The sequence below is a fragment of the Monodelphis domestica genome, chromosome 5, assembly GCF_027887165.1.
Source record: "Monodelphis domestica isolate mMonDom1 chromosome 5, mMonDom1.pri, whole genome shotgun sequence".
NCBI lineage: Eukaryota > Metazoa > Chordata > Mammalia > Didelphimorphia > Didelphidae > Monodelphis > Monodelphis domestica.
In genome coordinates this window covers 125,042,198-125,057,221 of record NC_077231.1, presented here as the reverse complement: position 1 = coordinate 125,057,221, position 15,024 = coordinate 125,042,198, and the positions used below count along the sequence as shown (strand labels likewise).

Below are 15,024 nucleotides of genomic sequence, written 5' to 3'. Positions count from 1 at the left end.
CAAGTCTGGAGGAAATTTTGTTGCCTTTCTGGGAAAAAATAATTTAATCCAGGTGGTATGAGAAGAGAACCCAGATCTGACTGGTCTTATTACATCTATGGAATAACCCTCTCCCCCTGCAATTCTGGGGTCCACTTACCTTACTGGGACATATGTAGCCATTAAGAAGCCATCTAGAATCCCTCAGGACTTAAGTAAATCCTCTCTTACCTATTAGAAGAGTAAACCATTTAATTTCTCTTAGCCTCAGTATTCTCATCCACAAAATAGGGTTAATACCTGGACTATCCCTATATTCCCTCTCAGAATTATTATTTAGTACATGTATAACCCAGTGGAATTGCCTGTCAGCTCCAGGAAGGGGGGAGAGAAAAAAGGAAAGAGACAACATGAATCATGTTACCATGGAAAAATATTTTAAAATAAATAAAAATAAAAATTATATTAAAAAAAGAATTATTTGGTTCAAGTGAGATAAGTACAGAAAGAGCTTTAAGAATAGGGGACAGCTAGGTTGCACAGTGCATAGAGCACCAGGCTTGGAATCTGGAGGTCCGAAGTTCCAACCTCAGACACTTCCTAGCTGTGTGACCCTGGGGAAGTCTCTTAGCCCTGGATGATTTACCACTCTTCTGTTTTAGGCTGATGCTAAATTTAAAGATTGAAGGCTTTTTTTTTTTAATGGCAGCTTTCCCCCCTTTCCTCTAGTCCCTTATTTCTAACAATCCTTTTAGGACTTAGCCAGAAGGCCATTGTTTTCAGGAAGCCTTCCATTGATTTCTCTAACCAGAAATCTTTTCTCCCTCCTTGAATTCTCCTAGCATAGGGGCACACTTATGCATTCCCGGTCTCTTGGGTGTTTATTTTATGTTTCCCACTGGATTATAAATTCTCTGAAGTCAGTGTCATTTTTCTTTGGTCTCTCAGTACATAATGAGTCTTATGCATAATTGTTTAATTGAAACTAAAATACCCAGGAGCACATTATTTCTGTGTCACAATTTTCAAAGCATGTTCACCTCCTTCATCTTGTCTGATCATCAGAACAATCTCCTGGGCATAAGAAAGCCACAGCTTTTTATTTTTTTATGGTGGGAAAATGATGTCTGTAGGTTGAATGACCAAGGTCCCAGGCTACTAAGTGGCCTAGATGAGGACAGAATTCACTCTGATGCTCCCTTCCAACTCCAGGCAATGCTCTCTTCCAGTTTACCTACAGTTATCCTAATCCCTCAGTTTTCCAGGCTAGGACCAATTTCAAGAAAAAAAAATTTCAATGAAGTTAAAAAAAAGGAGTAACTTGTCAGAAAGCATTAATTTTGGGTTCATAAAATATGGGCAAACATAGTAGCTATGAGTTATGTAATTTTATAAACATCTCATTTGATCTTTAATACAACCCCATCTGCAGGTACTAGAATGCAAACTTATAAGCAGTACGTAAATTTCAGCTACAATTATTATCCCCATTTTATAGATGAGGAAACTGAGGTTTAGAGGTTCAGTCATTTGCCCACCATCACACAACTACTATCAGTGGCAGATTCTCTTCTTTCCTGAATCGAGATCCATGTGTTTTCCACTATATACTAAAGCCCTTTTTTTCTCTCTCATCCCTACATTAAATAACAGTACATTAATTAGTATGGACAAAAGTTTTGATGGGACAGGCAGCTAGGTAGCATAATGTATAGAGAACTGGGTCCAGGAGGGAGGATCTGGGTTCAAATCTGCTCTAGCTGTGTGATCCTGGGCAAGTCACTTAACCCCAATTGCCTAGCCCTTACCATTCATAGATACTGATTAGTACTGATTCTAAGACAAAAGGTAAGAAGTTGTTTTTTTAAAATCTGCTTCGGTGAGTTTTCTCTGAGGAAACTCTCATCACCAATAAAAATCATAGGTCCTTCCCCCAAACCTGAAAAGCCTTATTCCCACCTTATGCCACCTCAAATTGTTCATAAATTCAGGTATCTGGAGCTGGAAGGTCTGTCAGCTATTAGGCTCTGTGTGCCCAGAAATGACCACAGTGCTGGGGAAATAGACAAAAACATGGTCCCTGCTCCCAAGCTCAAATTTTCATTCTGGAGACACACACACAAAATTATATATGCTCAAAAGACATACCTAGTGTATAAGTAAGAGAACTTGGAAGTGCAGTCCAATCCCCTCATTTTACAGAAAGGGAAACCAAGGCACTGAGGTGAGATGATTTAATTCAGTGAGATTTGAATCAAGCTTTTCCTTACTCCAAGGTTGATCCTGAATTCATTCACTGTCCCATAGCTGGCTTCATTGTAGCAGGTAGGAAGAAGGCTGGAGGAAGGGAACGGAGAGGGAAAGTTAAAGGAAATCATTTAGATTCTTTTAGAATTCTCAAGTCAGGTACCCTATTTTGAAGTCAGTAAGGCAAGTGCCTATGTGAAGAGGACTAGTGAAACTTGAAGTCAGGTATTTGAAACAGGAAGGAGGCCAGTTATGGTAACTTTGAAAAAAATACTCTCTCTTCATTTTTGCATATTAGACATGAATGTCGCCTACTTATGCTTAATAAGAACCTGGGTGGGAATCTCAATTGAATCACTTGATGTGATTTTGGGAAGTGAATTTCTCTTTTGTTTCCCAGGTCTAAGAATGATTTTTTCTATCTCTGTGACTTTATTTGTGGCATTTCTTGGTCTCAACCCAGGGATAGTCTGATGGGAACTATCATTCACTAGCACCCCTTTCAGTCCAACTTTAATGAAAATCAATCGTCTTGATTTACCTAATCTAAGTTAGATAAAAACATTATGAGCTCCTTGTTGTTACAACCTCTAAACCTCAAGTTTTTTATATAGAAAATTGGACCAATAAATAAATATTTATAGAATATTATATAGAATAAATATCAACAATAATTAAATTATTGTGTAATTTATAATTACATAATATAGAATTATAATAAAATATTTATTATACATGATGTATGAGTTATATAATAAATAAATTAACTAATAATTAAATATTAATAAATGAATTATAAATGAATACATAAATATAATAAATAAAGCTCAAGCTTTATCACTGGGTTGTCATAAGGTATTATATAATTGTGATCAAGTGCTAATGATGTATTTGAAGGTCAAATCACTGGCCAACAAATCAAACGAATTTCACAAAATTTGAGATAGTTGTTTTCTTTCTTTAGAATAAACTTATGCCTTAATTTTTCTTTTCTCCTAGCAGGAGCCAAAATAAACCAGGTAAAACTGAGAACTACAAAAGAACAACACATTTTTGGTGATTATTTAGAGGACAGACTATTTAGTAAGAAAAATCTGGTCTTTACCGGTTGGGGTGGAAAAGGAATCTCAATCTATAACCTTAAAAGTACAAGTTCTGTCCTCTTAGGCAGAGATAAAAGTGTTTGATCTCAGGTGGTCTCTTTAAAGTACTGGGACCTCTCAGAACAGAGCTACATTATGAGAATTTGACATGTGCTTTCCTCACAACACAGATGAAGAAAGTTGAAGAAATGATCAGAAGTGATTTGCTGTTATAGTCCCCATCTTCTAGATTTGTCTCTATTCCACCCCACTGGCTCTAAATTTCTACTGACTTATGAGTAAACTATAAGACCATTTTAAAAGAACCATTCCTATACTTTATAACTGTGAAATAGGTACAATCAATAAATAACCCCATTTTACAGATACTAACCAAGGATTGATGTTAATTGCCAAAGCTGTTTTCAATGCTAGCCAAGCTTCTTACTCTCCTCTTCCAAGGCATATTTTTCTAAGGTGAGAAATCCCTTTGTATGTTTTCTTGTTAAATAGAGGGATATTTAGCATCAGCTACTCCACACATACAATTAGTACCTAAAAGTTAACTACTAAGGAGGCAGTGATCTCTCATCCTCTGGCCAAAGAAATGGGGAATTGAGTGGAAGTGTTGGAAGATGGTGATGGATGTCAGAAGAAAAAGAAGTGGGGGAAAAGACCAATATTGGAGTGTTTGTGGCTAAGCACATAGGTAGCAGCTGCCAGACTAATAGCCTTAAGAGCCCAGTGAATCCACAGCTCTGTGCCATCTAAATGAAGGATTGTGACATTCAGCTATTCAACACAAAACTTCCTGGAAGTATTGCATGGAACTTTTACTCTATATATAGATTTAAGAATCCATGACTTCTCATAAGCTTTTCTTCTAGTTTTTTGAAAGAGTTGCTGGGAGAACCAACTATCCTCACCAGAGGTCACTCAATAAACATGTGAGTAGGTCAGTTTCAAGATCCAGGCTCACCCACCCATCTCATTTTCTCTCCATTTGCACACTTCCCAGAAAGCCCTCAGTGCTAACTGCTGGTAACCTTTTGCATTGCTTTAGAGTACCACATTGAATAATCAAAGGTGTTTTTAAACCAACTTCTCTTCATTTAGCCTCATTTTATTTTCCCTTGCAGTTTTAGGATTATATATTAGAAAACCCAATTAAGTACTGTAATTGCAAAACACAATCTTTAGTGGTTCCAATGTATTCCTCTTTAATACTTGCTTCAACTGTGTAAATAGGATCTCAAGTGTTGATGTGTCCTGTGTACTCAGCATAGTCTTCTTTAAGCTCTTTCATTTGCTTTTCTATATTTACATTATTTTCTGGGGAGGTTGGGGGTGATCCTGATTTTTCTAGCCTTTCAGTATCACTTTGGCTCCTGGCCCAGGTGCCAGGTTTGGAGTTTTATTATGTAGAAGGATTCAAAGTGGTCAGTATTGGTGTGGCCCTCTCAGATGCAAGAGCATTGAATGGGGAAGAGTCTGTTATTCTAGTTTCTGCTCTAGACTGCCATTAAATAGCCATTTGACCTGGATCAAGTTATTTTCTCACTCTAGGTTTGTGTCCTGGGGAATAAAATGAGAGGTTCACAGCCTCTAATATAGTAACAATTGCATCTGGTCTACTTGAGAGCCAGACCAACAAAATTCAGGGCACCTGACTTAAAATAGGAAAATTTAATCTGGTTTTCTGAAGCGAGATGCCTGCTATTTTAATTTTATGCCCTTTGCCCAAAGGAAGAATGGTAGTGCAGCAGAGTTTAAAAAAAGAAAGGAGACAGACAACTCAGAATATAGCATAAAAGCAAACAAACACCAATTAACATAGGAATGGCTTGAATGGCTGGGGTAAAATTGGGAAATCTTGTCAAGTCTGAGCAGCTTTTCTTTGTGGGGAAGCTGTTTGGGTGAGCCCAGTTGGGACATTTGTCATGTAGATTGAAGGAGGCCTTTTTCCTGGGAAATAGCTGTGTAAGGAATCTGGAGAAGTTGCTATTCAAAGCTCTGAGAGGCACTGCTCTGGAAGCAATGACTACCTAAAATGAACCAATTAGAAATGTACAAATAAAAATTATGGAGAGATTGGGATGCATAATGCAACCCACTAGACATGTCCAATGAAAGTTTATGACTCCAAAGAGATGGGCTCTTTGTGCATCTATTATTAACATGTTCGAATGAAAGCTGTAGGACTGCAGAGGAGATGGGCATTCACAATTCAGACAGGGAATGGCCCTTGGATTTCATGGCTAATTTCCAAATGAGGAAAACTCCTAGGTCAGGCCAGGCTTTCGGTGGAGGTACAGTTGTCTAGAGCATGGTGGAATTCAGAGATTTTGCTGTCACCCAAGCCAGGATGGTGCAAAGGTGAGCCTGGAAGACTTCTTCCTGGCTTCCACAGCACCACACTAACCCTCCTCCTTGGGGGGCAGTCTATTTTACTTCCCTTTATTCTTCTCTTGAGTCTGACTTAACATTATCAACATAAACAGTTCCTCAATGTTTGGAGTGTCTAGCACACCAAAGAAAGACGTAACTGGTTCTTAAAACAAAGTAGGACTTCCTGGGCTAGTTATCAAGATATTATCCATTGAACTTGTGACAGCACAGACATCTAAAAGTTAAGAGACAATATTTATACTTATAACCCTTAATTGATCAGTTCTCATCATCTTGCAACAAGAAAAAATGAGCATCAAGATTTCAAATAACTTCTTCATTAAAAAAATTTTCAATCAAATTCATGTCCCAGTAGGGAAAACACCAATGCTAAACTCCTGTATATTTTTTTAGTTTCTTGTCCTGGAAAGGTAAAAGCCAAAGCAAGTGAAGTGAGCAAGTATTTATTAAGGAGCCTAGGATATATTACCAGGCACTGTGCCAAGCACTGTAAGTACAAAGAAAAGCAAAAGACAGTTCTGCTCTCAAGTGAGCTTACAATCTAACAGGAGACAGAACATGCAACCAATTAAGTACAGACAGATAACATATAAGGGATAAATTGGGGAATAATCTCAGAGGGAAAACACTAGCACGAACTTCTTTATGTTTCTATTAAAGGAATATATTAAGGTTAAAAATCCAGAAAGATAACTAGCTTTAATTTACTGTATCCATAATATTTCACCAAAACCCTAAGTTAAAAAACAAAACAAAACACAAAGCCATTGAAATCCCAACAAGTCCTTTCCCATTACATTTCTTTAATACCTTTCTTCCCCCAGTGATGTGGGGTTTCATCCTGTCACTTAGACCAGGATTCTGAAATTTATGGACTTTCTATATAGTCCAACCTTGCTTAAACCTGGAGCCAGCCAGAAAAACAGAGGATAGAGACCCTCTACTTGTATGTAAGAAAGACATCTGTCACTCATATAAACCAAGCAACCACAACAATCACATAACAAAGACAATAAAAAGGAGGGGAAAGAAACCAGTGATAAGGAGCCCTGGAAAGAGTACTTTTTCTAGGAGGAAAAATTAACTGCCCAGATTATGACTGGAATACAGGTACCACACTGGGATCTAAGAATTGCGTTTGAGCATCACTGGCCTGCCGATAATCATAGTCCTCTTCTGACTTGCTGTGGGTCAGCTGCATGTTCATGGAGTAGCTTGGGAGATATTCCATGGGGTAGGGAGTATTAAAACTCAAAGAAGTCTGTGATTTCATGGAATAAGCCCCACCAGTGTTATTTCCAAAGGTAGCCCCCAAGTCACTGGCAGGGTAAGAGTGCTGAAATATCTGATGCTGATAGGAGCCCTCACCACTATTCTGGAACTGATTATTCCAAGTCTGGTTGCTCCATACTGGAAGAGTTCCAGAAGAACTAACCATATAGTCCTGGTGAAATGGAGAGTAGAGACTTATGTACTCCCCAAGAGCTGATCCATTCTGAAAGAAGAAGGAGATGAATTTAATTGTGAAATATCTTTGGATCCTTATGAAATAATACTTTGATTTCAGAACATTGATCAATACCCAAGAAACAAGAGAATTAATAAGTATATAACACTGCAAAAGGTGTTACAGGTACAGAAGAAAGGTGTCCTCAGCTATTATTAAAACTTTAGCTTTTAACATACCCTTTATTTTCCATCAAAGGAAGGTGGGGAAGGGAGGAAGGGAAAGAGGAGAGAGGGTGACAAGAGAGACAGAGAAATCACACAAGTTGTGTGTACAAGTACATTTACAATCATCAGTAAAACATTTTATTTTATTTATTTATTTTAAAACCTTACCTTTTATCTTGGAATCAATACTGTGTATTGGTTCCAAGGCAGAAGAGCGGTAAGGGGTAGGCAGTGGGGGTTAAGTGACTTGCCCAGGGTCACACAGCTGGGAAGTGTCTGAGGCCAAATTTGAACCCAGGACTTTTTTTTTGAACCCAGAATCTCTAGGCCTGGCTTTCAGTCCACCAGCTACCCCCAATAAAACATTTTAACAGTATTTGGGTTCATGTGGGCACCATCATGAATAGGCAATAAATGGTAGGAGCCCCAAAAAACAACATGCTAAAGGGACAAGGTCCCCCCCATCCCCCCATTACCTGAACATTACGGTTGCCGTTCTTTGTCCACATGGTATCTTTCTGCCATCTCTTTGATTTCATTCTCTGGTTCTGAAACCAGGTCTTGACCTAAATAAAGGAGAGGCAAGTATTATTTTCTTGAAATAAAAAAATTCTGGTAGCTTCCTCTAACAGTACATTACATTAGATTTGAATGGAACAGGAAATATTTTCAGGAAATATCTATAGTCCATGGATGCAAAGCTGGACCTTCATCCATTTATTTCCTGACTCTAAAGCTTAACTGTTTTCATTCCCCTTAAGCTAATGTCTTTCCCCAATTTATTATCTCTGCATATTTCTGTGTGTCATGTCCTCCAATTCTTGTGAAGTTCTTGAAAGCTGGGAGTTTGTCTTTTGCCTCTGTATCCCCAACTAAGCTCAGCATAGTGCCTGGCCCACAGGAGATGCCTCTTGATTGACTGATCTATCCCACTATTTCCTCCAAGACTTACCTGTTTGTAAGTAAGGTTCAAATTCTCAGCCACATTTCGGATCTGCTGTGGGCTTAGGTATTTCTGCTCTACAAATCTGCTGTTGAGTACATTCAGTTGAGCCTGAGAGAACACTGTTCTCATCTTAGGTTTTTTGATGGGGCTTTGATCTTTTCCCTGATGGGTCTTAGGCTTGTTCTGGGAGGAAAGGCTATTTGAAGTAGGGCTAGTGGCAGAATCAGGAGTGTCTTGAATACATTTATCCATGGATGAAGGAGCAGGAGAAATTGCTGAATGGTGAGAGAAAGCAAAACCGGAATTTGTCACTGACAGAAATTATTATATCTTATACATAATACAATATCATTATATCTTATACACTTTTTAAAATATTCATCACTCACAATTAAACTAATCTTCAAAGAATGAATAAAATTTATTTTTAAACTCTTCTTAAAAATCCTAGATAAATATGGTTTAATAACTTGAAGTTGTTGCAGGAACAAGTGGAATGCATAACAAGCCTCAAATTTTATTTTTCTATCAGATAACACGATTCCATTTAATCTTTGGATAGCTTGGATCAAATCCCCCCCAAGCAAAGTTCCCAAATTCTTCCTCCAACAAACCTCTTACTACTTCTCCCCAAAGAGAATTTTTCTTTCGCTCTATCCCAGCTCTTTGACAGTCTTTGGCCATTAATGAGTTACTACCGGACTTAAATCTGCGTCAGACCTTGTAACTTTCAGTGGGAAGTCATTTCTCAACCACAGTGGACTCATACCATTTCCAAATTAGAGTCTCTTACTGAGAGGCAACTTGGGCAATTGGAGTTAAGTGACTCGGGTTAAATATATTTTATTTGATCATTTCCAAGCATTATTCGTTAAAGACATAGATCATTTTCTTTTCCTCCCCCCCCCCCCCAAGTGACTCGGGTTAAAAGCAGATCTTGAGTCTATTCTTCCTGACTCCAAGAACAGCTTTTCACACACCTTACTATCCTAATTTGAACAGGTCCAGGATTTCTCAGTTTCCTTGCATTGTCCTTCCTATTTAGGGATAGTTAATCAGATTTTTGGGGGCTGCACCACTTCTTACCTCTTGCTAGTAGACCTAAGGAAAACTTAAACAGCTACATCCAAGAATATCATCTAATAACCCTTCCTAGCCCCCCCCCCCAATGTATACATCAAATCATATCATGCATGTTTCTATTTAGCAGTTCTTTCTCTGGAGATGGACACAGTCATTCTTCAAACAGTATTTCTGTTAGTGTATATGATGTTCTCAAGTTCATAATTTCTTGTAGATCTTTCCATGTCTTACTAAATAGTAGCATTCTCATTACAATAAACAATGTGGCATGGTGTAATGAAAAAGGGGCTGCCTCTGGAATCCTCAGGCATGGACTATGCCACTTATTTACTGCCTGTGTAACTGAGCAAGTCATGGCACTATATTACCTTCAGTGTCCTTCGGGGTAAAATAGGGGATGGTGACCAAGATGACCTGTAAGGTCCATCCTAAGCAACTAAATTCGTCTCAAAGTAAAGAGTTTTTAAAGTCTTACTGAATTTATATGTGACTAATATATGAAATGAGAAAGAACAACACTCAAACACCGGAGAAAATTGTTAGAAAGATATTAGCTCTATCTGATTCCCAAGGTGATTGGGAAAATGATCGTTATAGCATTTGGGGAGGGGGGGAGAGGGGAAGGTGGCACCCACCAGTTCCAGTTCTTTGCGCTTAGCCCAGCACCTGGTACATATTAGGTGCTTAATAAATGCTAGTTGCCTTCTTTCTCTCCCCCCACTTAAACTGGAGCCAGCTTGACCAGCCCAAAGAGAAATAATCATAAGTAGAGCAAATGAATGGAAACAGATTATTGGTAAAAGGAGGCCTTATTTCCTCCCTCCTTGTCATCCAAATCAATAGGGATTCTTTTCAGCTCCTTTTTCAGTCAAGCAAGCATAGTGCTGCACTAGGTGTCAAATACAAAGAAAAAGAAATGCCTACTTCCGAGTATTGATTGTATTCCATACCACACTAACCGGAGCCGAAAGACATGCCCCAAAAGCATATCAGGTTGTGCCTCTATCTAGCTTGATGCTAGAACCCAGGATCTCTACAAGCACCAGCCCTCAGATAAAGAGGCCACCCATACAGAAGTTGAGACCTTGTCACTGCAGAAAGTAACTTGAGATCCCATCTAATTCTTCACACGGGGAGAGAAGGGAGATTCTACTCCTACTCCTTGGGTTGAAATCATTCTCCAAAGGGAGGGATAAAGGAAAGGGAAGCCATGTATTTTGTCCTTGTCCTAGGGCAAAAGAACTTAGGCTGCCGGGGTTGGGGCTGGGGCCCTTGGGAGAGGGAGCTCACCTGTGTTTGGCTGGACCTTTCCCGGACTTTGTATGTGGCAATTAGAGTAACGGCTTGGGGAAGTAAGTGACTCTGGCTGGGACGCGGAGATCCAAGTGTAGTAAGGGCGGCTGGCATCACCTTTGGGCCGGCAAGACTGGCATTGCTGAGAGTGAGAGCAGGAGCTCATGTTTTAGAGGAGATGCTGGAAGGAAGCTGTCCGACCTGGGCAGTGGAAGTAAGTAAGGTGGACAAAGTAGAAAATGCTCTACACAGAAGGAAGTCTTTGGGTTAAAAACTGGAAGAGACTGGAAAATGACAAAAGATTTTGGGGACCTAGGAACCCTAGGCTAAACGAGAGGGTGTGAACTCCCAGCCGTGGAGAGGCCTCTTTATATCCCTGCCCCCACAGGCTAAATCCTGCCCGCTGGGCTCCCCAAGGCCATTATCATGAAAATAAACGGGCGATTGGTAGAAAAGGTGGGGTCAGAGGCCGACACTTTTTAGGTTGGTGGGAATGAAGCTGTAGGAGTAAGGTCCCTGGGAACCTAGGACCGGAAGACTTAGAAATTTAGAAAGGCTTCTCTTTTCCTCAAATTCCACTTTTCTGCTCTATCACCGCCTATAGATCTTCTGGCCTCTTCCCTCCCCCAAAACTCTTAGACTGAAAGGTGTGAATAGAAACAATCCTGGTTAAAGGTAAATTAAAAGAGAACAAAAAGCTCCCAATTTGAAACAAAAAAGTCACAAACTATCAATTCTTCCTTCCTTCCTTCCTTCCTTCCTTCCTTCCTTCCTTCCTTCCTTCCTTCCTTCCTTCCTTCCTTCCTTCCTTCCTTCCTTCCTTCCTTCCTTCCTTCCTTCCTTCCTTCCTTCCTTCCTTCCTTCCTTCCTTCCTTCCTTCCTTCCTTCCTTCCTTCTCTCTCATATCTCATATATACTCATATATATTGGGATTCAATAACTTGCTCTGAATCACACATCAAGGGAGTGTCTGAAGTTCAGTTTGAACCCAGTACCTCTCTGGACATGGCTTTCAATCCTTTGAGCTACCCAACTATCCCATGTCAATTCCTTTTGAATTTTTACCCTGACATCTTGTAGGACAAACAATTTAGGGACTAAACTGGCCTTAAGCACCTCCCTTATCCTGTACCACTTTTATTTCTTCCTTTTCCCTTCAACCATCTTCATTTTTCTACTCATTTGCTCCGCAGCACTTACTGGCACAGAGTGGCAGAAAAACCAGATCAAATTGCTTGTTACATCTGTGCCATAACCCCCTCATGTGCACAATGGAGAATTTCTTCATAAGCATTTGAAGAACATCTTAAGTGCTAGGTATTGGGTTAAACTCTGGAGAAATGGGAAAAACCACCTAACAGCTGATGACCTCTGGGAACTTGGATTCTCTTAGGACTGAACCTTTCAGGAGACAACAAACACACAAGGTATGCAGAATAAATACAAAGATTTTTTTTCCCGTGGGGAGACCTCTAGGTTGGCATGAACTAGCCTGGATCCCCTAAGGGGTCGGTTTTGAGGGGGCGAATTTTCTAGGCACCCAGGAATAGTCTTTGCATTACATGGAGATTAGACAGAGACTATTATGTTCAAAGAACAGAAAGCAGGCCAGTTTCATTGGGAAAAGTGTGTGCATTAACAATAATGGCTATTATCTATTTAATGTATTACTTTTCAAAGGGCTTTCCATCATTTAATGTTCACTGGGACCTGGTGAGATAGGTGCTATCCTTATTTTTATTTTTTGGATTTGAACCCATGTCTTTCAGGTTCCAAGTTCAGCCCTCTAGGGCTCCGCCCCTGTTTTCCAATTACTTAGCAACAAACCTGGAAACCTGGGCTTCCGCTGAGTGACAAAGTGCTTAGATGCTAAACCCAGCAATTTGGATCTTAGGACTTTTCCTCCCTCCAACCCAATATTTATACAGATAGCAAAATAATCTTTTTCAGGGATCTGGTCAATCACTCTGTGGAAAAATGTCCAATGGCTTCCAATTGACCAGCAGAGAAAGTCCAGACTGGTGTCACTCTTGAGTCTCATGTTGCTCCCCAGTATTCCTCCCCACATTCCAGAAAGAAAAAAAAAACCCAAACAATTGCTTTCTAACCCTCAAAAGTGCCGGAGCTCTTATAATTCCAGGTCCAGCTCTTCTCCACCCCCATTCCACCGCCACTTTCACAGAATTCCTACCCATTCATTAAGCTACCTTTCCTCCCCCTCTCCCCATAAGTCCTCCACCTGACCTTCCTCCTCTGACCTCACATAGTGCTACTTTGTTTTGCAAATTCCTTATGGACTTGTGACCCAGGGATGTGTATTATAGCTAGACTTGAAGATTCTGGTTGACCGGAACTTCTTTTTGGTCTTGTTTTCCACCTTCCCCTGTACTGTGCTGGGAGCATTTGCTTTGCTTTGCTTTGCTTTGCTTGGCAAATACATATCTGGGCAGTCCAGTGCAGCAGCAATACTTCTCGGAGGTAGCATGCATCGGAAACGTTTTGGGACGCTCCAATCCCAGGATTTAAGTTTGTAATGAACGTCTAAAAAATAAATCCTCTGACTTCTGCTGGGAACTCCTAAAACTCCTAAAGTTTGCAGCTAGGTTATGGGGCATTAGATCTGGTAGCGGAGCCTCCTGAATGAGCAAAGACCACTCTTGAGCTTGGTTAAGAGGGTCTAGGGGAGGGCTGTGGGGGTGGGGTGGGAAGCAGGGGCAGAATGGGTGGAGTCTGAGACTGCAGGTTAACCCCAGGGACCCTTTTCCATCTGCACCCACTCCAAGGCTAACTTTTGCCTCTGCTTTCTTCTGGATCTGGATCCATTCTTTCCCCACTTTCTTCCTTGTGCTTTCCTCACTTCTGCTCTTTTAGTCCTCTGTCTCTTCTTGAATTTTTCCCTGCCTCCCCAACTGTCTGCTGGAGTGACCTGAATCCTACAATTCTCCACATCTTAGCTCCCCTTTTTGGCAAAGTGGAGAAGGATACCTCTTCCAATTCACCCTCCTTTTTCCAGTTTGGGAAGTCCAGTGCATTCATTTTTCTTTAAATCACTCTCTCCTCCACTCCCCAGCCCCTGGCTTATTTTTCTTGGCTGCCAATCCATAAACGTTTAGTAAGTGCTTATGGTGCATACACCTGGCACAGTGGTAGGCTCTGGGGATTCAGATTCAAAACTGGGACAATGTCTGCCTTCACTGAACTTGCATTCTATGAATGAGGGTCTGAGAGAAATAAAAGGCTGTTGTTCAGTTGGTCTAATGAACCCCAGGTTTCAGGACTAGATTATAGGTTGGAGACCCCAAAACTTGTCCTTGTTCCCTGTTCCCATGGGAATCTACCCTGAAGGGAATCCCAGACTAGCAGTTTCAGACTGAGTGGGAGACCCTCAGGGGAATGACAGTCCACTTCAGGTGGGAGCTAAGACCGGTCAACATGGAAATCTAGAAGTCCCCAGTTTATTTAGTTTGAGGGTAGAAACTCCAGGTTTTGACCTTGTCACCGGAGAGGTTTCCCCTTAAGGGAAGGTGACATCCACTTCAGGTGAGGTAGACCCCATCCGGAAGTCAAGTAGCTCTTTTGTCTCCAGAAGCCTTTCCCAGTATATAACACCCTCCTTTTGAGGTTAGGATCTACCTTCATCTTGCCCCAAATCCCACCTGAACTGTATTGTCATTCCCCTGAGGGTCTCCCACTCAGTCTGAAACTGTTAGTCTGGGATTCCCTACAGGGTAGATTCCCATGGGAACAGGGAACAAGGACAAGATTTGGGGTGTCCAACCTATAAGTTAGTCCTGAAACTTGGGGTTCATCAGATCCCTGTAGGCCACAAGTTTGGGGTTCCTAGATTCCATGTTGACAACCCTTACCTTCCATCTTAGAATCAATACTGTGTATTGATTCCAAGGCAGAAGAGTGGTAAGGGCTAGGCAGTGGGGGGTAAGTGACTTGCCCAGGGTCACACAGCTGGGAAGTGTCTTAGGTTGGATTTGAATCTAGGACCTCTCATCTCTAGGTCTGGCTCTGAATCCACTGGGCCACCCAGCTGTCCCCATTTGTGCTTTTCTTGGCAAAGGTACTGGAGTGGTTTGCCAATTTCTTCTTCAGCTTATTTTACAGATGAGTAAACTGAGGACAACAGGGTTTGGTAAAGTACCCTGGGTCACTGAGGTCACATTTGAACTAATAAAGATGAGTCTTCCAGGGTCCTGGACAGGTGATCTCTCCCTTGTGGTACTTAGGTGTCCACAGATCAGTAAACACAAGCTATAGATATACAAAATAAATATAAAATGATGATGGAGGTGTAACCTT

The 15,024-nt window shown here is 40.7% G+C and overlaps 1 protein-coding gene across 1 annotated transcript; it reads right to left on the bottom strand.

Moving 5' to 3' along the window:
• Positions 1 to 6,144: 6,144 nt before the first annotated feature.
• Positions 6,145 to 11,085, bottom strand: NANOG (Nanog homeobox). Its single transcript, XM_007503619.2, has 4 exons — positions 10,711 to 11,085; positions 8,344 to 8,612; positions 7,868 to 7,957; positions 6,145 to 7,212 (listed from the first exon to the last, which is right to left on the bottom strand). The coding sequence occupies exons 1-4, from the start codon at positions 10,877 to 10,879 to the stop codon at positions 6,811 to 6,813; spliced, it is 930 nt and encodes a 309-aa protein (XP_007503681.1). The 5' UTR covers positions 10,880 to 11,085; the 3' UTR covers positions 6,145 to 6,810.
• Between the last annotated feature and the right edge of the window lie 3,939 nt (positions 11,086 to 15,024).

Excerpts from the sequence above, each read along its gene's own strand:
- NANOG (XM_007503619.2), bottom strand. The coding sequence starts at position 10,879 with ATGAGCTCCTGCTCTCACTCTCAGCAATGCCAGTCTTGCCGGCCCAAA. Across the intron at positions 8,613-10,710 it reads AAAGGTCCAGCCAAACACAG|CAATTTCTCCTGCTCCTTCA; the intron begins GTGAGCTCCCTC and ends CTCACCATTCAG. Across the intron at positions 7,958-8,343 it reads TGAACCTTACTTACAAACAG|GTCAAGACCTGGTTTCAGAA; the intron begins GTAAGTCTTGGA and ends TCCTTTATTTAG.